General features: G+C 36.0%; 1 protein-coding gene across 7 annotated transcripts in view; it reads right to left on the bottom strand.

Annotated features, from left to right (window-relative positions):
• Positions 1–27,614, bottom strand: part of LOC123541529 (transcription factor Ken-like) — a 104,185-nt gene that overhangs the window by 40,306 nt on the left and 36,265 nt on the right. The window contains exons 5-6 of one of the 7 annotated variants that reach the window (XR_008367942.1): positions 16,216–17,187; positions 11,487–13,000 (exon numbers count right to left, since the gene is read on the bottom strand). The exons of 3 other annotated variants lie outside the window; for them this stretch is intronic. Coding sequence is in view for 3 of the 4 variants with exons in the window: in XM_053527349.1 (XP_053383324.1) it covers positions 25,079–25,428 (350 nt within the window). In the remaining variant the exon portion in view is untranslated. Of the gene's footprint in view, positions 1–4,866; positions 7,283–11,486; positions 13,001–16,215; positions 17,188–22,415; positions 25,429–27,614 lie in introns of those variants that run through there. 3 more of the 7 variants (XM_053527349.1, XM_053527351.1, XM_053527348.1) reach the window with 3 other exon arrangements.

Below are 27,614 nucleotides of genomic sequence, written 5' to 3'. Positions count from 1 at the left end.
TTTTAACAGATAATGGTACTGTCCAAATTGAAAGATGGACAAGTCCATTATAAAAATTTAGCAGGGTAAGGGTGTGCCAATTAATCATATGATTATATGTTCCATGCTGTCATTGTCAACCAAATATTTCATCACTGACCTAATTTGACATCCTAGTAGTGCCCAAAACATAAGCCTAATCTAGTACCATTGCTATTCTTCAAAATTAATGTGTGCTTAATCTAGTACCATTGCAATTCTTAGTAAGCAGGCAGATTGCTTTCAATCTACTAGTATTCAAACCAAGATCAGCAGAAAAATAAAGTTACTTAATAAAACTATGAAATAAATACTTCAAACTGCAATTTATTGCACTGTTAAGAAGTGATTTTTTACATTTCTCCAACTCCCTGTTATCTTTGAACTCTGAAACGTTTTCATATGGGACAGAAATGCTAAAAAATCTGGTGCATTTCTAAATGTCTCCTGTGACTTCCTGTATATAGATAATCTGTAAACTCTTCGCATTTCACTTACTACACACTGACAAGTCTCTAACCATATCATCAGATGCTGGCAACATACTGACAACACACTAACAATAACAGTATCTAACTGTGTCATCAGATGCTGGCAACAACTGGCAACACACTAACAATAACAGTATCTTACCGTGTCATCAGAGGCTGGCAACATACTGACAACACAGTGTCAATAACAGTATCTAACCGTGTCATCAGATGCTGGCAACATACTGACAACACACTAACAATAACAGTATCTTACCGTGTCATCAGAGGCTGGCAACATACTGACAACATACTAACAATAACAGTATCTGACCATGTCATCAGATGCTGGCAACATACTGACAACACACTAACAATAACAGTATCTAACCGTGTCATCAGATGCTGGCAACATACTGACATTACACTAACAATAACAGTATCTAACCGTGTCATCAGCTGCTGGCAACATACTGACAACACACTAACAATAACAGTATCTAACCGTGTCATCAGATGCTGGCAACAAACTGACAACGCACTAACAATAACAGTATCTAACCATGTCCTCTGATGCTGGCAACATACTGACAACACACTAATATCAGCATCTAATTGTGTCATCATATGCTGGCAACATACAACACACTGCACACAAGGCAATTCATATGCTGTTAATACATGATTTTTATTTTTGAAATACTTTCCCAGGGATGTATATGTATTTCTCCGCAGATTGATATCAGGTATCTGTGCCTTGTTTCATCCATAATAACCTCTTTTTGTAGCATAAAAGCCGCAATCTAATCCACAGAATGTTTTGCTCTATCAGTTACCAACGCTAAATGCACAGCCCCCAACCATGTTCGTACTCACTTCTCCCCTTGTTTACTCCCCTTTTAGAACTTGGTGTCATTTCAGTTTTTATAGATAACCATGAATGTTTAAGAATCACGTGTAACTTGTGCAACTGTTTATTTTAAGGAATCATATTAATGATTTTGTTAAGTATGTTTTTATCTAATTTCTCGAAGAATTTATATTTTGATTGCTTGTCACTACATTCGTACTCATCCATACGGGAAATGTGTTTGTACTCAAAGTAACTCAAATGTAAAATTCTTCTTCTTATGATTGTGCTCCTGTTTACCAATTTTTAAGAAAAATGAAAAATTATTGGTAATATCATGTTTGTAATAACTAGAGATAAAAAAATCATTTAAAAACCTTCAGTATGTGCTTTTTGGTAGTAGTGTTGTTGATTTCTGTGCCCTGGATATTGATATTTATAATATGTTATTGTTTCCAAGAACAACAGAATGGTAATTAAACAAGAGTTGTCAGATGACAGCGGGCTTGGCTATTCGAAGAATTGATGGAAAAATGGGGTCAAAATATTACAAAAGATTTCAGACAGAAGAAAAAATAGATAAGATAAACAATATTCATGTACTTGTAGATTTGGATATGTCTTGCACTATAATGGCAATGTATGACCATGATGGCAAGCAAGTGTTCAAAGTTTCAAAACCATATATCAAACAGTTCAGACAAAATATGGAATGGTATGAGAAACATAACTAATTTCTATGTCAAAAAAAGGGCTAAACTGAGCTAAAGTCCTTGTACCCAAGTTATGAAGTCTTGCCTACATATGTATAGACTATGATGGTAAACAAATGGTCAAAGTTTCAATGCCATACGACAAACAAGTGAGGCAAAATACGGACTATTATGAAAAATTTTACTGATTTCTAAGTCTAAAAAGTGCCACAATTCAGCCAAAATAGTTGACTGAGTTATGTACTCTTGCCTACAGATGGAAATCATGATGAAAAGCAAGTGTTCAAAGTTTCAAAGCCACATGTCAAATAGCTTTGACAAAACGCTGACTTGTACAAAAACTGAACCAATTTCCAAGTTCAAAAAGGGCCATAATTCAGCCAAAATAGTTGTCACTTATGTACTCTTGCCTACAGATGGAAATCATGATGATAAGCAAGTGTTCAAAGTTTAAAAGCCATATGTCAAATAGATTTGACAAAACATGGACTTGTACAAAAACTGAACCAATTTTTAAGTCAAAAAAGGGCCATAATTCAGCCAAAACAGTTGACAGAGTTACGTACTCTTGCCTACAGATAGAGGCTGTTATAATAAGCAAGTGATAGAAGTTTCAAAGCCATATGTAAAATACATTACACAAAATATGAACTGGTATCAAAAACTTAACCAAGATTTCAAAGTCAAATGGGGCCATAATTCAGCCAAAATCCTTGATGGAGTTCTGTACTTTTGCCTATAACTGGACATGGTGATGGTAAACAAGTGTTGAAAGTTTCAAAGCTTTATCTCGAAAGACTTTGTCAAAATATGGACTGGTACGCAAAACTTAACGCTGATGCCGACACCGTGGTGAGGATAGCTCTACTTATTCTTTGAAATAGTCGAGCTAAAAATGTACTGGAATTGTAAAGTCATCACATATGAAAACAATACATTTAGTCATCGTGTAATTTTTTTATGCAAGACCTTTGGTCTTGGTCACAAACATTCCTACGGACTTCTACAGACGTTAATACACAAAAAGTGTGTATTATCCCTACATTCATATTATACCAACACTGGGTTGGTGCTAATTACCCTAGCCTTCACTTATCACTTGCATTCAAGGGGTGGCTTGATACTGTTCATCAACAATACTAAATCATCGAGTTTTCTTTTTTTTTTTTTTATTAAGACTATACTGTTCCTACCTCCCAGGCTATCTACTACGTCAGCATTAAGTACAGTAAAATACCGATCCCACAAGGCCGTAATAGGAAGGACAAAATGTTTGAGTCATCTAGGCTTTTGCGCAAAAATCAGGGCTAAAATGATAATATATAAGGAATTTATTAAAATTTCTTAGATATTTTCAGACTAAAAGTAAGAATTTTTACTAAAATACAGATCTTCAGAATTTATGCCTCTATCATCCAGTCAAAGCCAATAATAGACAGAACCCAAGGAACTACTGGTCGGTTGATTATAAACTGGAACAAGAGCACCACCTTGCAGACACTCATCTGATTTTTTTGTCTTCGTATAATAGAAATATTGTCCTACCCATGATTTTCTAAGTCCAATAGGGGCCATAATTCTTGCAAAAAGCAATGTAGAATTACAGTAGTTGCTGTGCAGCTTTTAATGGCACGAATAACTGCTCCAAGTTTTAAAGCAATAGCTTTGACCGTTAAGGAGAAAAGTTGACCTAAATGCAAAACTTATAATAACCAAGAAATCTGATGATTTCTAAGTCCAAAAAGGGCCATAATTCTTGCAAAAAGCAGGATGGAGTTATGTTTCTTGCTGTACAGAGTCAGCTATTGATGGTGAACAAGTGTTGCAAGTTTTAAAGCAATAGCTTAGACAGTTTAGGAGAAAAGCTGACCTAAACACAAAACTTAACCAGGCGAAGTCATCGCCGATCAAGTGATGACAATAGCTCAATTTTTTTTCTCCAAAAATCAGATGAGCTAAAAACTGCTAGCACTGAATAAGAAGATCTATAAAACTACATTAAAACATATTTAGCATGAAGTATTTTCCAAACTCCAATTTTATATTTAAAACAAAATAGGAATTTATGGGGAAAAAGTGGGGCATTTTAAGGAATTCTTTGATTTTTCATTTTTCTAAACTGGAAAAAAGTAGGAAAAAATAGGAATTTTAGGGACGCTGGACAGCCCCAGCAATCCAAATATAGAAAATATATGGAATGTTGTTAGGAACCACACAAACTGCTCAAGCTGGGTGCAGGGTGCTTGATTTATTACTGCTTAAGCCAGTCATTTTTCATTGTACCAAATGTTTAAATTTCATTATAATTGATAAGAACTGGCAATCAGTTACAGACTTGTGTTTGATAGAGTTACTCCAAAAACACTACCAAAAAAAAAAGTAATCTTTAAAAATCTATGCGAAAGGTCAGCTGAACAAAATAAAAATTTTTGAATAAAATCTTTGTATATGAAGATTTGTGTTGGAGCCTAGACTAAACCTCTCGTCTGATTGATCAGTATCACAACTGCACTGTGGACTTACTGGTCAGTAACATAACTGGGCTCTGGACTGATTTGTTATTATCACCAATGGGATCTAGTCTGACTGGTCAGTCTCGGGACTGGGTTCTAGGACCAGTCAGTATCATGATTGGGCTTTGAATCAATCAGAGGCCAGGCCCAAGAGCATAAAAGTGAGTTTGTAGTCCAGTAGGCAGTGCTTATCAACTACAGACTGTTCAATGTTATTCAATTATTTGTATGCTTATGAAACTTATTACTTACAGCAAATTCTTAATATATTAGCTTATTACAATAACCTAAAAGAAAATCAACAGAAAACATTTACTGTAAGTTGTATTTTATAAACAAGTTTTCTTTATTCAGTATGACATGATGGAAGTATTATTACAATATAACCAGATTTTAAGTCACAATTATGCAAACAAGAACAAAAAAGTACAATAATTTGAACACAATCATTGACTTTGCAAACTGTTAAACAGTGACAACAATACAAAACTCACATATTTTATGTCTAACCTCTAACTGTTACTGCAATTTACATAAGATGTCATTGTAATAATTAAATAAATATTTACATGAAAATCATATAATTTAAAAGTATTTTCAAGACAAAGTCTTATACACACAGCCTGAAACAATACAGCTTTGTAGGGAAGGTACTGCTTTAGCACCTTGTTAACATTTGATCATATGTTCTCTGCATGTGGATTCCAGGATGAAGAAATATTAAGTGAAGAAGAAAGTGTTGCTAAGTACCACCTTATTGACATTTGATCATACATGTATATTCTCTGCATGTGAATTCACTGTTCTCTAAACATAATTTGTCTTTTGATACACTGTGATGTTGTGATGTTTTTAGCCTTAATAAACTTTTAAATAAAAACTATAAATCATTGTTTCAATCACCAATGATAACTTAATTGTTTTATAAGTTGTCCCTTATTTACAATTAGCAAGTCAGTACTGATATAGTACTAAGGAACCTTGATTAGTCAGCAGAAGTGAAAACTTCCAAGAAATAAACTATTGGTTGGACTGCTTGAAGCCAAGTAGGTCCTTTCTACATCTACATTTCTGCACCAATTCCAAACAAAATTAATTTTGCAATATGTTCATAGCATACTTTTTATCAGTAACAATATTTTTTAATCAATTTAATTTTCTATCTCCCCTTGGTTTTGAAAAAAATGCATTGCATATATCTTTATATTTTGAAGCAAATAATTAATGCAACAACAGCTGTTGGAGGACAACAATGCTCGACTGTTCAACAGCCTTGTCAACTGAATGAATACGAAAGTTGAAAAAGGGGCATAATTTTGTAAAAATGGGAAAAAGGGTTATGGAATCTTCAAAAATGCTAAGTAGAGTTATGGGACCTGCAAATGACAGTGAAAAAGTGTGTGAAGTTTCAATCCATTCCCATTAGTGGGTACTGAGATACCAGCTTACATACAAAACCTTAACCAAATCGGAATCAAGACGCCAACGCTGAGGCAGACGTGGACGCATGGGTGTGTCCAATAGCTCTACTATTCTTTGAATTGTTGAGCTAAAAAGCATGCTACAAAGACGTTTTACGATTTTTACAAACTGATGCTAAGATTAAGAATCAGAGTTTGGAGACCAATCTGTTAGCAGACATAGCTCAAATTTGTATTTGTGTATCTGTGTGTGTTCTGGTTTATTTCAGTACCACACCCATCTAAGTCTATGAGCAGTGATTCATTGTCGTTACCATTGCTTACAGGGAGTGACATAAATAACTGCATGTCACCATATCGAAAAAAATTAAGGCCTGATGGGAAACCTGGTCAAGTTATTGTTTGCTTTGTATCACGGTATAGTGTCTCACAAGAAAAAAAACTTGCATCTATTGATGAATTCAAGAATGTGTTTATCACCGATGATCTTACTCGGCTTTAACTGAAAATGAAATCTGTGCTGAGGTGACTGAAGTCTACTCAAGTGATGGTTTTTCATTAATTTTCACTCATAAAAATGATGGTGTCTACTTGTAGCTATGAGCATAATGCCCTCTTTATAGTGCTGCTTTACTGGAATACATCACGATGTAGACACGTGACATGATACCCTAGCCAATCACATTATAACGACAACTGGTTGACAAGTCCTAGAACTATCCTCTCAATACTGAGCACCAAGCGAGGAAGCCACTAGTACTACTTTCATGCCTTTGGTAAGACATGGACAGGGAGTGAACCCAAAACCTTCCACACACAAAGCTGGCCTTGGTTTATCACTAGGCTACCATGGCGACAGATAGCACAAATCTGAAATTGACCAATAACAAGATTTGAATTCATAGATTTATCTCCAGTTTCACAACCTCATACAAAAAGATCTCATTTGATGAGATCAAACTGTCATGGACTGAGGCCCTGGCTTAAGCACTTGAAGTCTTTTCTTACTTCCTGTTCTTATTAAAGAATTAAGCCACTTTTGTATTTTCAAATTCCATGTAAAGGTCTGGATGTCTGCGAAACTCATGTTTTTTCCTGTCTTCCTTTCGAGAGCTTCTAAACATACAAAATCTACACTTAAACGGTTTCTCGCCAGTATGCGTTCGCATGTGCCGCCGTAAATGTGCTGGCGACCTCTGAAGACACTGGCAAAATGGACATGTATACAACTTTGTGCTTCCTTTTCTCTGCTGTGTACCCTCATAGTAAATTGTAACAGCCTCAGTGACAATATTATCTGCAAAAACAAAACAAAAAAACTTTAGCTAACGGTAAAAAATCTTTCTGTAATATATAACCTATCAAAAATAATAAATAAGCTGTTAACTGGAAAGGCCTGCATCTAAAAAGAATTTCTCTCTCTCTGTTCTAGGGGCTTCATCTCACTCTGTCCCTCTGGTCAGATTGCTCCGTGTCTGTGCTAGTCGAGGATGAATTTGTGTGGCTGCATTTGCACTATGTAAACTGCCTTTGAACATGTTTATTATGAAAAGGGCGTTAAACAAAGCTGGTATAATAATAATAATAATACAGTCACATAAAAATTTTTTTTTTCTGTTTATATTTTGTTTTAGCCCAAAATAAAGCAAATTTACATTTTCCGTATATTTTGTCTATCTCTTACTAAGAAATTATATGAAATTGTAACAAATCTACCACTTTTATTCATATGACCTTTGAAAAGGTTTTTTGCAGAACCTGTGGGAAACATTTTAGGCCCTTACCATTGGGACACAATTGATTCTGCCTTTGCGACCAGTGTAGATCATGATCAGCCTGCACATCCATGCAGTCTGATCATGACCTGCACTGTTCGCCATTCAGTCAGTATGTTTATGAGAAACACCCCTAATAACAGTCAATGGTACTGTCCAAATTGGAAGATGGACAAATTCATTATAAAAATTTAGCAGGGTAAGGGTTTAAACTAAAACACTGAGCATTAGTTATATAATCAATACTGCTTTCGAAGTATATGCCATCCTTATAAAATCATTGCCCAGGAATCAGTATATACCAGGGAAATCTTCATTCCGTACCAAAGTTTTATTTGTTAATAAGTGTATACAACTTTACATCAAATCATTGATACTGCAATTATAACACAGAATTCAACTGTCAGGCAAAACTTTTCCCTACCATATTCATTTTTGAATAATGAGCACAACATTCGTTGATAAAGACATAATTATCAAATACAAAACATGAACAGTCTAACTGCATTCGCTCTAACTTGAAAAATTCCAGCAACATCCTTCACTCAAACTCATCTTAAGGTCCCAGCAAAATTTGTATATAATATGTATTGTTCCAACACACAAAATACCCTTAACTCGACCTAATTTTGCCTGTCCCGTCGAGTCAACCTAACAAAGTTTGACTGTATATTTCTAGATAACATTTAACTAAATTTATAAGAATCTATCAGTGGTTGTAGCTGCAGATAGGAACATCCAGCACAAGGGTATTTGTTTAGGTTAACTCTTACCATGCTGGACATGATCGATTCTGCCTTTGCGATCAGTGTAGATCATGAGAAGCCTACAAATCAGTGCAGTCTGATCATGATCTGCACTGTTTGCATTTCAGTCAGTATCTTTTTGGTAAACATCCCCTTTAACAATTAATGGTACTGTCGAAACTGAATGCTGGGCAATTTCATTACAGAAATTTAGTAGGGTACGGATTAAAGTTAAGCTATAGCCAAACAAGTTAACAAATCTAAGTTAAAAAGGGGCATAACTCTGTCAAAATTCAAATCAGAGTTATGGGGATTGTTTCTTCTGGTATAGACTTTTATAGTAAACAACTATTTAAGTTTCAAGTCAAAAGCTTTGATAGTAACAGAGATATTTGACTTTATCAAAAACTTTAACCCAAAAATTCTAAGTTAAAAAGAGGCATAACTCTGTCAAAAACAGCTGCACATTCCCATCCACAACCAGTGATCTATAAGATTCTTGCAAAATAGAAGAATGAAATCAAGTAAATGACTTTCCTTTCAAAAAAGTTTAAGAAATCATTCACTGTAAGCACAAGCCATTCTACTCACAAGGGTTTAAAGACGGCATGAGCAGTGAAAACACCAATAAACCTCTGTCTGGTTTACAAGAAATAATTATCTTCCTATCTTTAATATTAGGTAAACAAATCAGAGATGGGCCTTTTCCTGCTTTTAATGGACATATTTTGCAGGTTGCTTTTATCAATATTCTCCTTAAAACTTTTAATCTAAATCAAACCCTCTTATTATTTTATGAACATACATTATAAACAACAACATTTCTGCACCTTACTATACATTTGTACTTTCAATTCTAAAAAAGTAATAATAAAGGAAAAACAACACCAAAGTCAAAGTTAAAAAACAAGAAAATAAACTGCTGCCAAACACAACATCTTAATCTAACAACATCAAACTGGACAGCTATAAAATTTCACTTAAATGTCCAATGTATGTATAATGAAAATAACAAGAATGGTGTAAACATTGTAGGACACTTCTCTTTAAAAATGTTTGATAAAATGAAAGTGGTGAACTCCATAAATATGTGACACAGGAGTCCCAACACAATCTGTATGTTTGTTTCATGGTTACCAAGTTCAATGGGAATCAGATGGAAACTGTAGGACTGCACAAGGCATAGATACAGCTGTAATACGGGTTAAGACCAAAAAAGTGGCATGACTTAAAAAATAACAAGAGCTCGTAGAACATGAAATGCCCCCTTGATGCCTTCAGTAACTGCACAAGGAACAGAAATTATCTGATCACTGTACACAAAAGTTCTACTGCTCTGAGTCAATGCGACCTTGACCTTTGTCTTACTGACCTCAAAATCAATAGGGATCATCTGCTGGTCATGATCAACCTCCCTGTCAACTTTCATGATCCTAAGCCCAAGCGTTCTTGAGTTATATATAACTGTTTAACTGTTCCGGGACACTGTGATATTGACCTTTGACCTGCTGACCTCAAAATAAATAGGGGTCATTTGCTGGTCATGACTAACCTTTCTATCAACTTTCATGATCCTAGGCCTAAGTATTCTCGAGTTATCATCCGGAAACTGTTTAAAGAGAATTCCTATAGTTTTTTTTCTTTCATAGAATTTTTTTAAATTCACATATATGATAGGAAAATTTGTGCTGAAAACAATGAACATATAAAAACAATAGGTCACCAGGCTTGTTTTTGTGAAAAATTGTTTTGAACACACCCACTGTTGCTGAAACTGCCAGCGATTTTTCAACATTTTCTTAATTTTCTGCTTTTTTATAGATACCAACCAAAATATACATCCAGGCAGCACAATACGTTTTTTTCTTTTTACAGATTTCATTATATACTTATTTGATATCATAGTCATATTTGTAATACTCTATCCTTACAGTAATGGGTACAAATGAAAAAAAATATTGTTTCATATTTACTTTTGTGAACTTTTTTCAATGAAAAATATCCATAGTGAAGAATATATTTTTTTAATTTTGAAAAAACTCTTTCATAGAATTTTTTCTTTTTCTTCTTGTGTATAGATAATTGTTTTGTGAGCATAAAAATGGCTAAAAATGTATGGGTCACCAGGCTAAATTTTATGTTAAGACCGCTAGAATACAACACCTGTCCGGACGGAAATTGCGCGAACCTGGCCAAATTGATTACATGTATGTTTGCTAAAACTCTAAAAAAAGTTTTAAAAATTCTTAATTCTTTCTATAATTGAATACTAAATAATCTGAAAGGTGATATTGTCTTATCAGTACTAAGTCAATTATCTTACATTATATGAACAACACTGTCTTTGTACTAATATGCGATGTGAAAACACAACCACAAAAACAGCTAGATACCTGTCAGGCATGATACTTATCAATACAACATAAACCAGTATCAACATTTGATTACTGATATAACTTATCAAAAATGTTATTTCATTCAAAATTCCTCATATTTCAGATTGTCTGTAACATGTTTCAACAAATGTTGACTTCAGTTCAGATTTCCATAGAAAGTGTCGGCTGCGCAGAAAGATGCGCATAAAAAACTATAGGAATTCCCTTTAACTGTTCCGATTCACGGTGACCTTGATCTTTGACCTATTGGATTCAAAATCAATAGGGGTCATTTTCTAGTCATGACCAACCTCCCTGTCAATTTTCATGATCCTAGGCCCAAGTATTCTCGAGTTATCATCCGGAAACCGTTTAACTGTTCCGGGTCACTGTGACCTTGACCTACAGACCTCAAAAGCAATAGGGATCATCTGCTGGTTATGACTAACCTCCCTACCAACTTTCATGATCCTAGGCCCAAGCATTCTTGAGTTATCATCCAGAAATGGACTGGTCTACATACCGACCAACAGACCGACCAACAGACCGACCGACTGACCTACCGACAGACAGACATCTGCAAAACAATATACCCTTCCTTCTTCGAAGGGGAGGGGGGGGGCATAATATTTAGAAATGAAAGTTAAAGCAGTAGCTTTGACCGTTAAGGAGAAAAGTTGATTTACACACAGAACTTAACCAAGAAATCTGATATTTTCCAAGTCCGAAAGGGGCCATAACTCTTGCAAAAAGCAGGATGGAGTTTTGTTTCTAGCTGTACAGAGTCAGCTATTGATGGTGAACAAGTGTTGCAAGTTTTAAAGCAACAGCTTTGATAGTTTAGGAGAAAAGCTGACCTAAACACAAAACTTAACCAAGAAATCTGATTTTCCAAGTCCAAAAGGGGCCGTAATTCTTGCAAAAAGCAGGATGGAGTTATGTTTCTTGCTGTACAGTGTCAACTATTGATGGTGAACAAGTGTTGCAAGTTTTGAAGCAATAGCTTTGATAGTTTAGGAGAAAAGCTGAATTAAACATAAAATTTAACCAAACAATGTCAACGTCGACGTCAATCAAGTGATGACAATAACTCTTTTTTTTTTCTTCAAAAAACCAGATAAGCTTTAAACAGATTGTTGGAAGCAGGAAATGGGTGTAGCCAAAATAAAATTAAAAGATATTTGAGGCTGGTGGATTTCTGCAAGAGTTATCAATCTTGTGTCATATGATGTGGGTGATTCTGTTACAGTTTGGATGCATTTCCTATTGCTAGTTGACATAAATTTAAAATATTTGATTATTGGCCTTCAAAAATGGCCTTGACCTTGTACTTACTCTTTTCCATATGCTGCCATAGAGTCTGTATAACAAAATTAAATTTTTGAAGATAGGTTAAACCTAACCCTAACCTTTAGTCAGTATATTTTGGCGTGTATACCTGCTGTATGGAAACATTTCATATTGAAATAAGAGCGTTTCCTGGACTTAGCCACCTGGTTTGTCCACTCTGCATGTTTCCTGGACTTAGCCACCTGGTTTGTCCACTCTGCATGTTTCCTGGACTTAGCCACCTGGTTTGTCCACTCTGCATGTTTCCTGGACATAGCCACCTGGTTTGTCCACTCTGCATGTTTCCTGGACTTAGCCACCTGGTTTGTCCACTCTGCATGTTTCCTGGACATAGCCACCTGGTTTGTCCACTCTGCATGTTTCCTGGACTTAGCCACCTGGTTTGTCCACTCTGCATGTTTCCTGGACTTAGCCACCTGGTTTGTCCACTCTGCATGTTTCCTGGACATAGCCACCTGGTTTGTCCACTCTGCATGTTTCCTGGACTTAGCCACCTGGTTTGCCCACTCTGCATGTTTCCTGGACATAGCCACCTGGTTTGTCCACTCTGCATGTTTCCTGGACTTAGCCACCTGGTTTGTCCACTCTGCATGTCATCTCAACACCAGGTTAATATTTAATGCTAGTTTTATGAAAATCTTCCCAGCTGTCAAAAATGATATGAAGCTGCCATGATGGATGGACAGATAGACAGATGCATGACTAATATGGCCCCCATATACTTTGTCTCTAAAGGTATAATAAAAGAGTGCACCAAATAACATTAAATCTTAAGGTAGTTCTGCACGTTTGGATCGAAATTTTTTCTACAATGTAGAATTTGATTAAACTCTGATTTTTCAAAACTTCAGAATATACCTAGAAAATTCAGCAAATAAAAAAGATAGGGACGTGTGCTTGATTTTTTGCTAGACTGATTTGAAAAATTTGAACTTCATGAAATATTTCATAATTGGAGTCTTTGGGAAAGTCATAACTTTTATAACATTTTCGCGAATAGAATTTTATCTACAATGTAGATTTTGATGAAACTTCCCACGGCTGTAAATAAACATATGAAATAAAATGTATAGGTCCACGTGCTTATTTCTGAGATATCTGACCATAATAAAATTGAATCGGACATTCCACGCTAATTTTAACACATTATTTTGAATTTTTAACATGTCGTATGTTTTAATTAAGAAATAATAAATCTGTTCGTATATTTTATCAGTTAACAAGAGATCACAGAGTGATCTTGGCGCCCACCAATGTGCCATTTTTTGAGTGTTCCAAATTTCAAGACTTATTGACTACCTCAAGGTCAAATTTTCATTTCCGTACACAACACTGTGCATGTGGTCCAAATTCGAAAGCTGTAGCTTGAGAAATGTGAAAGTAGGTCACTAGATCAATTTCAAGGACAAAGTTCTTTGTACACAAAACTATGCACGTGCATCAAGTTTGAAGGCTGTAGTTGGAGAAATCTGAAAGTAGGTCACTAGGTCAATCTTAAGGTCAAAGTTTATTTCGGTACACAAAACTATGCAAGTGGTCCAAATTTGATGGCTGTAGATTGAGAAATGTGAAAGTAGGTCACTAGGTCAAAATCAAGGTCAAATTTCACTTCAGAACACAAATCTATGCATGTGGTCCAAATTTGAAGCCTGTACCTTCAAAAATGTGAAAGTAGGTCACTAGGTCAATGTCAAGGTCAGTCTGTTGCGGTACACAATCCTATGCATGTGGTCTAAATTTGGAGCCTGTAGCTACAGAAATGTGAAAGTAGGTCACTAGGTCAATCTTAAGGTCAAAGTTCATTTCGGTACACAAAACTATGCATGTGGTCCAAATTTGAAGCCTGTAGCTTGAGAAATGTGAAAGTAGGTCACTAGGTCAATGTTAAGGTCAAAGTTTGTTTCGGTACACAAATCTATGCATGTGGTCCAAATTTGAAGGCTGTAGCTCGAGAAATGTGAAAGTAGGTCACTAGGTCAAAATCAAGGTCAAATTTCATTTCGGAACACGAAACTATGCATGTGGTCCAAATTTGAAGCCTGTACCTTCAAAAATGTGAAAGAAGGTCACTAGGTCAATGTCAAGGCAAAGTTTTTTTCAGAGCACAAAACTATGCATGTGGGCCAAATTTGAAGGCTGTAGCTACAGAAATGTGAAAGTAGGTCACTAGGTCAAAATCAAGGTCAACTCATGTCAAGGTTCATCTTGCCACTCGAAAATATACATGTGGTCCAAATTTGAATGTTGTAATTATTGACAAGAAGATTTTAAAAGCTTTTCCCTATATAAGTCTATATGAACCATGTGACCCCCGGGGCGGGGCCATATTTGACCCTAGGGGGATAATTTGAACAAACTTGGTAGAGAACCACTAGATGATGCTACATTACAAATATCAAAGCCCTAGGCTTTGTGGTTTGGACAAGAAGATTTTCAAAGTTTTTCCCTATATAAGTCTATGTGAACCATATGACCCCCAGGGCGGGGCCATATTTGACCCTAGGGGGATAATTTGAACAATCTTAGTTGAAGACCACTAGATGATGTCACATACAAAATATCAAAGCCCTAGGCCCTGTGGTTTTGGACAAGAGGTTTTTCAAAGTTTTTCCCTATATAAGTCTATATAAACCATGTGACCCCCGGGGCGGGGCCATATTTGACCCCAGGGAAATAATTTAAAACATCTAGGTAGAGGACCACTAGATGATGCTTCATACCAAATATCAAAGCCCTAGGCTCTGTGGTTTTGGACAAGAAGATTTTCAAAGTTTTTCCCTATATAAATCTATGTAAATTATAGAAATAAACAAAGGGCCATAACTCACTCATAAATTGTTGAACCAGTCTGATTTTCAGGGGGACACAACTAGGGTACCAATACATCATTCTGACAAAGTCTGGTCAAAATCCCCCCAGTAGTTTCTGAGGAGATGCGATAACGAGAAATTGTTAACGGACGGACGGACGGACGGACGGACTGACGGACGGACGGAATGACGGACGGACGGACCACGGACGCAGAGTGATTTTAATAGCCCACCATCTGATGATGGTGGGCTAATAAAATATGGGCAGGAGTTTGGATGCGTAATAATTAAATCACGAGTGCGCAGCACGAGTGATTTAATTATTCGCATCCAAACGACTGCCCATGTTTTATTAATTGATAAAATTATTGGAACATATTTATTATTTCGATTCTAACAACGCTAATAATTTGCATTTTACAGTACTACATTTTCAGCGTAATACGTCATTCGGGTCATATGCTGTTACAATTTACCCCCTATGGTTAGAAAGTGTTGCACAGCCAATGGAACGTATATATATTTGTTTCTTTTTTATCAGAATTTTGAGAAGTATTTATAAATTAGTAATCTAACAGCTCGCAAACTAACTATGAACAGAATCATCAAAATAGGTGAGTTGACTCTGTATTACGAGTGACGAGATTAACTTTTATATGACGTCACATCATTATGACGTCATACTTTATGTCATACATTTATGACGTCACCGCTGAATCATAATGAAGCTAATTGAATTCGCTCGTAGAGATCAGAGCATGTTTTACGGACCTACACATAGGTCAGTATGACATTTTATTATATTTATGTTTTTGAAATGCTGTTTTCAACGGTTTGGCCCTGAAATAATTCGTATGTAATGGAACTGAAGTATAATCTCTTATGTTACAATCATAGGGGGGTGAAATGTAACAGCCATCTATATTTTATCGTAGATTCATGTATAGGCGATTTCGCTATTGTTTATATAGCAATTGCTGCGGATCGTGTTAGAATATCATATTTTGACTTTAGAAATATAGCAACAGTGCCATTGTAATTAATTAACTCACATGTTTCAATTAATTCATAAATTGAATTTCATTTCCGTACGGTGAATCCAGGCTTTATTCTACGTTTTCCGGTTAAATAACGTTACGCCATCACTTCCGGTTTTTAAAACGTGCAGAACTACCTTAACACAGACATGGGCACCACAGTAATTAGGGTAGCTCAAACATGTTGTATCTTCAATATACAGACAAAGTAACATTGACTCAATATGACATTTTGTGTCTACTGTGTCAAAATTAAGAACATTGCAATTTTGACCACTCAGATTTTGACAAACACACTCAAAACAGAAAAGATACTTTGAAACCCAATTTAGCCATCTAAAACAGTTAAAATTACAGGAGAAACACCACTTTATTTATTTCAAGATCAGATCCTTTACAACAAGACAAGTAAACTTATATCTTGCCTCTCTGTTACCTCAACATGTCAATACCCTGTTCAACCTGTTATCTCAACATGTCAATACCCTGTTCACTCTGTTATCTCAACATGTCAATACCCTGTTCATTCTGTTATCTCAACATGTGAATACAATGTTCACTCTGTTATCTCAACATGTCAACACCCTGTTCACTCTGTTATCTCAACATGTCAACACCCTGTTCACTCTGTTATCTCAACATGTCAACACCCTGTTCACTCTGTTATCTCAACATGTCAACACCCTGTTCCCTCTGTTATCTCTACATGTCAACACCCTGTTCACTCTGTTATCTCAACATGTGAATACCATGTTCACTCTGTTATCTAAACATGTCAATACCCTGTCCACACATCTCAACATGTCAATACCCTGTTCACTTATGAAGACAAGCCTTGTATTCCTGGCAATGTTTCTTTATCTCATGTAGTCTCAGGTAATCTTTCCTTGCATTTCGAAATTCACAGAATCTACATTTATATGGCTTTTCACGTGTATGAGTTTTCAAATGCCTCTCAAACCGTGCCTTTGTTGGAAATATTTTTCCACAAGCATCAACCTGACATGTGTATAGAGGAACACCATCAGTATGTATGATAATATATGGCTGCACAAAACTTTCAGTGGTGAATGCACTATTTTCTACAAAGGATCCTGGCTGTTCCATAACTGAAAAATACACAAACATATTGCAGTAACCAATATTTCAATTAAATTTTAAACTGATCTAAAAATTAGCTAAGCAGACAGTAAATGCAGGACTGTAAAAAGTTCTAGCTATTACTTCAAGGTTGGTAGTTCTAGCCCATATGTTAAGGCTGTACCTGAAGATCAGGGTTTAATCTGCACATGAAGGTTAATAGTGCTGGCCCGTACCTGAATTTTGGTAGCTCTAGGCCACCTGCACATGGGCGGTAATGAGGCTTGCCGAGGTAATGCACAGGTGCCCTCAGGACGGATATTCTATACGATTTGTAAATACATCACAGATATTATTATTTCACATAATATTATATTAAAACTAGAAGATGCTTTTGCAGACAAGACAAGGCAGTCTGAAAAACAGCTAAATCCTCCACCACTGTTATGGATAGTGAAAGGGTAAACCTCTGACCTTGAGCTGTGACCTTGACCTTGAACTGACATGGCTGACTCGTGAATTCTGCAAATCGTTTTGATGAGATGATCATTTCATCAAAGTTTCATGAAAATCCTTCAAGGGGTTTAGGAGATACGGGAGACAATCAAAATCCCCTTGATCAAAATCCCCTTCACTGAAAACTGACAGGGTGTTACAAAATCCCCTTCATACTTTTGCAGGGGGTATCATAATCCCCTCTGTGATTTTTACTTATTTCATCAAGTTCAAATGCAACTATACACAATTTAAAAGTCTATTGCATAAAGCACGTAAATACAATGCCTTTAGCAAACATAATTTAATTTGGAGCACTGATATCTATATATCTATAGTGAAAATCACAGAGGGGTTATGAAACCCCCTGCAAAAGTATGAAGGGGATTTTGTAACACCCAGTCATTTTTCAGTGGAGGGGATTTTGATCAAGGGGATTTTGATATACACTCAGGAGATACATAGCTCAAACCTTTGACCTTGAGTTGTGACCTTGACCTTTAGTTGACATGGCTGACTCCTGAGTTCTTGATGAGGTGACCATTTGACCCAAGTTTGATGAAAATCCTTCAAGAGGTTTAAAAGATACAGAGTGAACACAAAATGAAAGGCTCAAACCTTTAACCCCAAGTTGTGACCTTGACCTTGAGCCAACATGGCTGACTCATAAGTTTTGCACATTGCCTTGATGAGGTGATCATTTGACCCAAGTTTGATGAAAATCCTTCAAGGGGTTTAGGAGATACAGAGCGAACACAAAATGGAAGGCTCAAACATTTAACCCCAAGTTGTGACCTTGACCTTGAGCTAGCATGGCTGACTCCTGAGTTCTTGATGAGGTGACCATTTGACCCAAGTTTGATGAAAATCCTTCAAGAGGTTTAAAAGATACAGAGTGAACACAAAATGAAAGGCTCAAACCTTTAACCCTAAGTTGTGACCTTGACCTTGAGCCAACATGGCTGACTCATAAGTTCTGCACATTGCCTTGATGAGGTGATCATTTGACCCAAGTTTGATGAAAATCCTTCAAGGGGTTTAGGAGATACAGAGCGAACACAAAATGGAAGGTTCAAACATTTAACCCCAAGTTGTGACCTTGACCTTGAGCCAACATGGCTGACTCATGGGTTCTGTACATCATCTTGATGAGGTGATCATTTGACCCAAGTTTTATAAAGTTCCTTCAAGGGGTTTAAAAGACACAGTGCATACACAAAATGGAAGGATAAAACCTTTGACCTTGAGTTGTGACCTTGACCTTAAGCCGACAAGGCTGAATCATGAGTTCTGCACATCGTCTTGATGAGGTGATCATTTGACCCAAGTTTCATGGAAATCCTTCAAAGGGTTTAGGAGATATGGAGCAGACACCAAGTGTTACCGATAGATGGAAGGACTGACGGACGGACAGAGACCATTCCTATAACCCCACCACTCGTGGCGGGGGAATAAAAAGCACAATGCATAAGCACAATGTCTCCCCCAATGCATAGTCGTATAGGCAAGAAGTCATTAGGGGACAGAAGCAAAAGTCAATGTTCAGGCCCCCTGTGACCTGGACCTTAGCTCAAGTGACCCCAAAAACAGTAACGGTCATCTACTCTTTAAGTCCTATCATCCTATGAAGTTTGAAGGTTCTTGGTCAAATGGTTTTGAAGTTTTTGATCAGAAACAGTTTTCCATGTTCAGGTCCCTGTGACCTTGACCTTTGATCTAGTAACCACAAAAGTAATAGGGGTCATCTTCTCTGTAAGCCCCATCACCCTATGAAGTTTGAAGTCTGTAGGTCAAATGGTTCTCCAGTTATTGATATAAAAATGGAGTGTGATGGACAGATGGCTCCTTAGACCTTGACCTTTGGTGGAGTGATCCCAAAAACAATATCTACTCTGTAAGTCCTATCAACCTTTGAAGTTTGAAGGTTCTAGATCAAATGGTTCTTGAGTTATTGACCAGAAATGGATTTCTATGTTCTGTCTGCTGTGCCCTTGAATTTTAATAGAGTGACCCCAAAATCAATAGGGGTCATCTACTTTGCATGTCCAATCATCCCATGAAGTTTCAACATTCTAGGTCAAGTGTTTCTCAACTTACTGATCAGAAATGGTTTTCCGTGTTCAGGCCCATGTGACATCCTATGAAGTTTGAAGGTTCTAGGTCAAATGTTTCTCCAGTTATTGACCAGAAATGAAGTGTAACGGACAGACGGAAGGACAGACGGACAAGGCATATTTTGATGTGGGTGTTTCTGAGAAACTTGCCTTTTGTGATGCAGATACAATGTCAAACCCAGACAAAAAGAAAAAGATGACAGCAATAACTCAAAAACTTTAAAATACAGCCAAACTTTATTTGATCGAACTCAGTGTTTGTGGAAATTTGTTTGAGCTATTGAAGCGCACACAAATCAAAATTGAATAAAAATTTGATATTGACTGCCCAACTGTTATTTTTAAAACATTAAAATGTAAAAGCACACGGACAACACAAGCAAAATGAAATGTAAGGATTCTCAATGGACAGCCTGACAAGATATTTTAAATAACCTTACATGCAGCTCTGCAGTAAAGTTCTTCATTACGTATTACTCCTCATTCGCCATTATGACAGGCTATTTTTAGCTTTTTTGCAATATCATAATTCTATGCAGTGTTTTCAATTACAAATATCATAATTTATTTTTTGAAATGAGGGGCCGTTATAGACAATTAGAAACCATTATTTCATATTTCATAAAAAAATATTTTTTTCAAGATTCTAAATTTTCACAGTTTAACACATACAATGTTATTCACAAAATGCATAAAAATAATCCCTCCTTTCCTCATTTTTCCATTAAAGGACTGTGAACACTTAATTTTTGCCACTAGAAATATTTGAAGGTGGTTATCAATTTTAAAATGTCAATTTCCATGCAATTAATATTTTCATTCAAAGTTTTTGTCATAAATTAGTAGAAATAATCTGTAAAACAATGCAAAAATACGCCAGGACTGTATAATAATTTACCCTTATCATGCTAAGCATGACTGATTCTGCTTTTGCAACTAGTATAGATCATGATCATATTCATGCAGTCCGATCAAGTTCTGCACTGTTTCCCATTCAGTCAATATCTTTTTGGTAAGCACCCCTTTTAACAGTTAACGGTACTGTCCAAACTGAAAGATGGACAAGTTCATAATAAAAATTTAGCAGGATAAGGGTATAACAAGGTAAACAATCCAGAAACAGTAAAAATAGGACCTCACTGACATTCAATATAATTAGAACCAAATGGACCTTAGTCTCTCATCTAAGGACAATTTGAGCTTGCTTCTGACCAAGTTTGGTGAACATCAATTAAACAGTGAACAAGAAGCTGTGTTCAATAAACGCTTGATGCCCCCGGTGGCATCCTTGCTGATACAAAGCAACCTAGTCCAAAACGAGGCCAAGCATCACACAACAGAAACTGCACTTCTCAAAGTTCAAAATGACATTCTTCAATCCCTGGATCAAATCGAAATCACAATCTTGGTAATGCTTGACTTATCAGCTGCTTTTGATACTATCGACCATGAAACGTTGCTTAAACACCTGGAAAAGGACTTCGGGATCATTGGCAAACCACTACAGTGGATGAACTATCTACTCCAGTCCATATGAAATACAGTGTACCACAAGGATCTGTCCTAGGACCGAAAAACTACATCATGTACACAAAACCTGTTGGTTCAATCTGCAGAAGCCATGGACTGAATCATCACTTTTATGCCAATGACTCACAACTATACTTATCGTTTAAGCCAAAAAATATTTTCCACCAACACGAAGCCCTATCTCGGATTGAAATCTGTCTCAACGACATAGTCTCTTGGATGCATCAGAACATGCTGAAGCTCAATACTGACAAAACTGAGGTCATTTTGTTTCACACAAATCACACAAAAATACCCGAAAATATCTGCGTGAAAGTAGGACCCTCTCAGATTAAACCATCAATTTGTGTGAAGAATCTCGGTGCTAGAATGGATTCAAACATGGTCATGACACAGCATGTTAACACTCTCTGTAGAGCTAGTTACGCACAACTTCGGCAAATTGACCACATCAGGCAGTACATCACAGCTGATGCTACCAAGTCTCTTGTGAACTCTCTGGTTACATCGAAAGCAGACTACTGTAACTCACTGCTGTATGGAATTTCCAAAGACTCACTGCAAAAACTTCTATGTGTACAAAACACAGCGGCCAGCATCATAACCAGGACTCCAAGATATGAACACATCATGCCGGTCTTGAAGGAGTTGCATTGGCTTCCTGTTCAGCACCGCATTGACTTCAAAATCTTGACACTTACATACAAAGCCATGCACAATGAATCTCCTAAGTACATTGTCGATATGCTGGACATGTACAAGCCTCGTAGAGACTTAAGGTCGGCATATGGCATAGTGTCTTTGGTTGTACCGAGGAGTCGAACAATAAAGTATGGTGACAGAAGTTTTAAGCATGCAGCTCCAAAGCTTTAGAATGCCCTCCCAGCAAGCATCAGAGATTCAAGCTCACTGTCCGCATTTAAAAAATCTTTGAAAACACATCTCTTTCACATAATTATGTTATAAATAAATAACAAAATCTGAAATACTGTTGAAAATAGTGTTAAAGATGTTTTTCACAATTATTTCTAGCGGACAGAATTTTTTGTAACTTTGCATATTTATAGATTGATGTATGACAAGTTAAAATAAAAAATAAAAATAATAGGTACCCGTGCTTCTTTTTTCAATATTCAAAGTTTATTAAGAACACCAAATCGATATTTTTGTCTGAAGAAACAGTACAGACATGTCATAATAAAACTACTGCAAACAATTATTTATTCGAAGTTTCACTCTGATGTTACTGTGTATGCATCCAAATTAATAACACCTTTATAACTATGCATAAAATGTCAACATATAGATATATTAACTCAGAAAAATTACTCTTGACAGATGTCGAAAGTATCTGAAACTGAGAAAAACACAAAGTATTTCTTAATGATATGAAAAATCTAGCAGACAGAATTTTTCCAAATTTTATATTATGTAAGCTAGAACTAAGACAAAAAAATCTAAACCAAAAAAATAATATCAACCCGTGCTTGTTTTCAAGAAAAATTCAAAATTATTCACTCCACCCACAAAAGTATTTTTTCATTACCCCACCCACCTAAAAATTATGAACATTTTTTTTCTTACAAAACAAATTGCGCAATGTTGTTATCAGTTCCTTAACCAATATTCTTACTCACATGCGGAATAATGCTCCTTTATAAGGTTGCATGCCTCTAGGTTCAATACTTTTTGAGATACGTGCTACACAAGCTTTCACATCCCATTTACGTATATATTTGACCACGTCAAGGGACATAAATCTGTTTTTATTGAGTGAAACCTCAAATAAAAGCACTGGTGCACTTCGCATGCTGAATTTAATTCTTGTATGGTTTCATGACTCTTGGCGCATATAATTTTGAGGTACATGCGACACAAATGTTAGACCTTTTAAGTACAATTTGACTATCAAGGGCCATAACTCTGATCTTACTACGTGAAAGGCGGGATGGGGCACAAAAAGTATAACAACATTTTTAGGAAGTCACATCTGAACTTGAAGGAGATATATCTACGTTAAGATTTTCTGGAATTTTATTTGACTTGGAGTCGGCTGCATCATTACTGGACGAAATAGTTTACTTTCAAATTGGCTGTCCACAATGTATTTGATTCGAGCACTTCTTACAACTACTCCTCCAATAAAACACCATCACTTTTAAAGGTAAAATATGGATGCACGACCTATATTGTCAGTACATACGATATATTTTGTGCGAGTGCGCTGCATATCCGACAATTATGCACTTTCGGCGACAAATTCTGAACTTTACAGTGGAAATCGCTTGCTGCGCGATTGAGCTGCGCACAAAATATTGTGATGAACTCCTTTAAACCAAAAACCATGAAAGGTTTGTTTCGTGTTTAGAAAGGGATTGGTCTTGTAATGTAATTAAACGTTGAACATAATTTATGGATGATCTTGTTTTAATTACTATTCACTTTAATCTTTTACCAGTATAATTTCATGTATGTATGTGTATGTATGTGTTCTTTATGTTTCTGTAAAGCACTCTTGAATGTACAGCGGACAAACAGACGAACGAACAAACGGACAGGACAATCACTATATGCCTCCTGCATCAGTAGATGCTGGGGGCATAATTAAAAACTAACTTAAGGTTTTCTATTCTATATTTTACTGTGACTGCCCAAAAATATGTAACATAAGAACAAATTTCATGATAAGAACTTGTCTATAGAAGTTCTTCAAGACAATTTGATGAAAGACATTGTTTCTAAAATCAATTGTCCTCCACCTCTATTTCATGTGGAGAAGTTGACAGTTACTTGCAGAAAACAGCTAGGTTAGTACTGGTACAGAATCCAGGATCACTGGTTAGGTTAATTGCCGGTCATTACATAACTGAAATACTGTTGAAAACAGGTGCTAAATCCAAAACAAGAAGAAACTTTCTTAAAAAGTAATTATCTATTTTTAGCTCTACTGGCCCCTACAATGGACAAGCTGAACCACTACACTGATGAAAGTGACCAAGTTTGATGAAGATCCATCAAGCAGTTCATCAGATGTTGTCATTTAAATCTCTTTTTTTTTAATTCTTGGGACACTTTAAAGGGGAAGGCAATGTTGTTCTCATGTTAATTCCATCTGCTAGAATTTCTTAAATCATTTAAAGAAGTGAAAGAATTTTCAAAATCTGCTTAAAAATTAGAAAGTTATGAGCATTTAGATATTTTATCAAAATGTCAGCCATTTTGTTTCCATAGCAACAAAAAACAACATGGCTGCCTCAGCCATTTTCTTAAATTTCAAACTGTTATATCTTTTTCACTATTTATATTAAATGGTCTGATTTTAAAAATTATTATAGTGTTCGAATGGTTTGAGGATGGTTTTCATATAAAATTAACTTATTGTCAGGCATTCCTTGCCCTTTAACTTAAAGGAGCTAAGGGCCCTCATTTAAGTAAAAGTTGGACAGGAGCTTACTATCATGCTACTGACCAAATTTGATTAAGATCCATCTAGCAGGTCATGGTAAGATTGGTCATTTGAAGGTTTTTCAACTTTTAGCTCTGGCAGTCCCTAAACGGGGTTAAGTTTAACAATTTGAATAATTTTGATACAGGTCCATGCAAGGATGCTTGTTGATGCGAGACACTAGATGACGGACCATCAACCTATACATATACATGTAGCTCATCCTGAACAGAGTTGAGATCAGCTAAAAAATGACAAAACAATGAAGGCAGCATGTTAAAAGTAGTACCTTTACAACACAGTCAACAATATCTGTGCATAAACTCTGAAAATGTCTCAAGGGAGATTAAAGTGGTGTTTTATTTCATGTATCCTTAGGTGGTCTTTCCTTGAACACTTATATGTACAAAATCTACATCCAAACGGTTTCTCCTTCGTATGGACTCTAATATGTCTCAACATTGCTCGAGGAATCTTGAACATTTTCCCACAATCCTTAAATCTGCATACATACAATGTAGTACCACAATGAAATCTTTCATCATAAAACTCAGAATATCTGTACAATGTCTTTTGGTCACTTTCTGACTTGGGCTCAAGCAAATCTTTGCCTGTGAGCAGATCTTTGCTTGCTGGGTCATATCCTGCTGACTGATCCAAGTTAGCCAAGTCAAATGCTGGGAAGCCTGAAAACAAGAATAAAAAACTGGATTTTTAACTTTTGAGATATTCAGTACCCAGCATCATTATTGAATTTTAATTAGAACTTAACCTAATAGATGCTATTGCTAAACCTTTTTGATGAAACTCAAAGAAAGTATCTGTTCAGTAAGATCTTATATTGTAGGCTTTTTGTAGGAATGAATGTTTTATCAATGTAACTTTCTAGCTTGCTTCAAAAAGTAGACCCAATTGTGCCACTCCAGTCATTATTTCAGGCAGGCACAAACATACATCCAAAAACCTTCAGTAAGTCAGCTGGAATTACACTACCTGAGTGGGGTTGGATACACTGATTATGAAACGCACTACATTGGAGGTCAGCGACCCATCCTTTTGTCTGCCAGGCCCAACTGGACTTTTATCAAAATAATTTATCAAGCTTACTGGTACTGATGATAAACCCGAACAGAAAATGAGGTTTTTTACCTGTAACTTTTTTATTTCTGCAAATTGTAATCAATGGTAGGTATCAAAATAAAGCTTAACCTTTACTGAAAACTTTACATGATTCAAATTTATGTTCAGTAAGCAAACTCACACGAAGTGAGGCCCTGAAAGGGGTATGTAAAAAGGGGACTGTATGAACGTTGACTGATGATAAATTCGAACACTTTGTCATTTACAAAATTTTCTTGGTATTATTATACTAAAACTTTTCCCAAAAAGCTGCAACAGTCATTCCTGATCAAGTAATGAAAAGTTACCAAATGTCAGGCCTTCATGTTTCGACAGTGAGCATGCGCAAAAAAACACCCTCTTCCCCAGTAACTTTGGATAAATATTTTTTATACAAATTTACGTAAGTCATTTATTTATACAGAATATTTACCAATTTTGTTTTTGTTTACACCAGCTGGTGTTGTAAGTGGAAACTATAAGATGGCGTGTTCAATTTTATAAATAACTGATTGCAATCGAATATTTCCAAGGTGTTCGACTTTATCATCTGTCCGGGTTTATCATCAGGACCAGTATGCATTCTTTAACAGTGATGGCATTTTTTCAGGGATCGAAAGTGTTCACAATAATTTTCTATGCATTTAGGACATACAATAACACACAACTGTTACAACTTGTTGGGTATTTTTTCATTTTTTTATAAAAAATATTTCCTCTTGACTGTGATGAAAGCTATATTAAGCTTATATGAATCACTCTCAGGTCTACTTCCCAGAAAATCCAGCAGTGGTGTTATACAAGGTGCAGTTGCAACCCCAGTAGGGATCTAACACACAATTTCCAAGTTGAGTGGCCCACTAGATCACCAATGGCTTTGAGTTTGACATATCTTCTGTAATAACTTCCACTACAGATGTAGAAAACTACAATCTTTGTAATTTATAGAAGGACAAGCATGAATGACTGTGTGGTACCATTATGTTTAACAAAGATGAACAAAATAGAAGATGACAACAAAGAATCTGCTTCCCGTCCTGTATTTGTAACTTCATAACAAGCAAGGTTCACAGCATATTTAAAAATGTTAACACAATAACAGATATAAATTATGACAATACATAATAAAATAGCACAAAAGCTTTTTCTCATATATTTTAAGATTTTCACTGTTCCTGTTCAGGACAGTAACTTGAGTTCTGAGACCAGTCTAAGAATGCACGTTTTTGATTGGTCAATACAAAACTGTGCTCAATAACATGCAGTTAAATGCTGAAAGTTTCGGACAGGTCTACAAAGACAGTTTTATAACTTTGTCCACTAGATAATAAATGAAAGAAATGGTTTTCCTACACTTGACACTTAAGTTTCTTGTTTAACGTGGGTAGTCAACGAAAGTCCTCACCCAGAATAGGAAGAACAGATTATTTCCAGCTGAGACCACAACAGATGTCATATTTACCTCCAAAGCTTCCAGGCTATGCCCAAATTGCTCAAAACAGTACCAATATAAGTAAATTACCCTGCACTGAACACTAGCCAGGATATCAGTTGTGACCAGGAACTGAGTCTGGATCACTAGCATTGTCGTCAAAAATACTAACCACTGCACAACTGACTCCCTTGTCTTGAGACAGCTACTAAAGTCAAGAACCAGGCCCCGATTTCACGAAAAAACTTAAGTAATTACTTAGCTAAGTCTGTTATTTCAAATGCCTGTGTTTGCTCTTTATGTGTCTTTAATGTTGACTTT

This window comes from Mercenaria mercenaria, chromosome 16 (genome assembly GCF_021730395.1).
Source record: "Mercenaria mercenaria strain notata chromosome 16, MADL_Memer_1, whole genome shotgun sequence".
NCBI lineage: Eukaryota > Metazoa > Mollusca > Bivalvia > Venerida > Veneridae > Mercenaria > Mercenaria mercenaria.
Note: the sequence above shows the minus strand (reverse complement) of the source record. Positions and strands in the feature narration are given on the sequence as shown.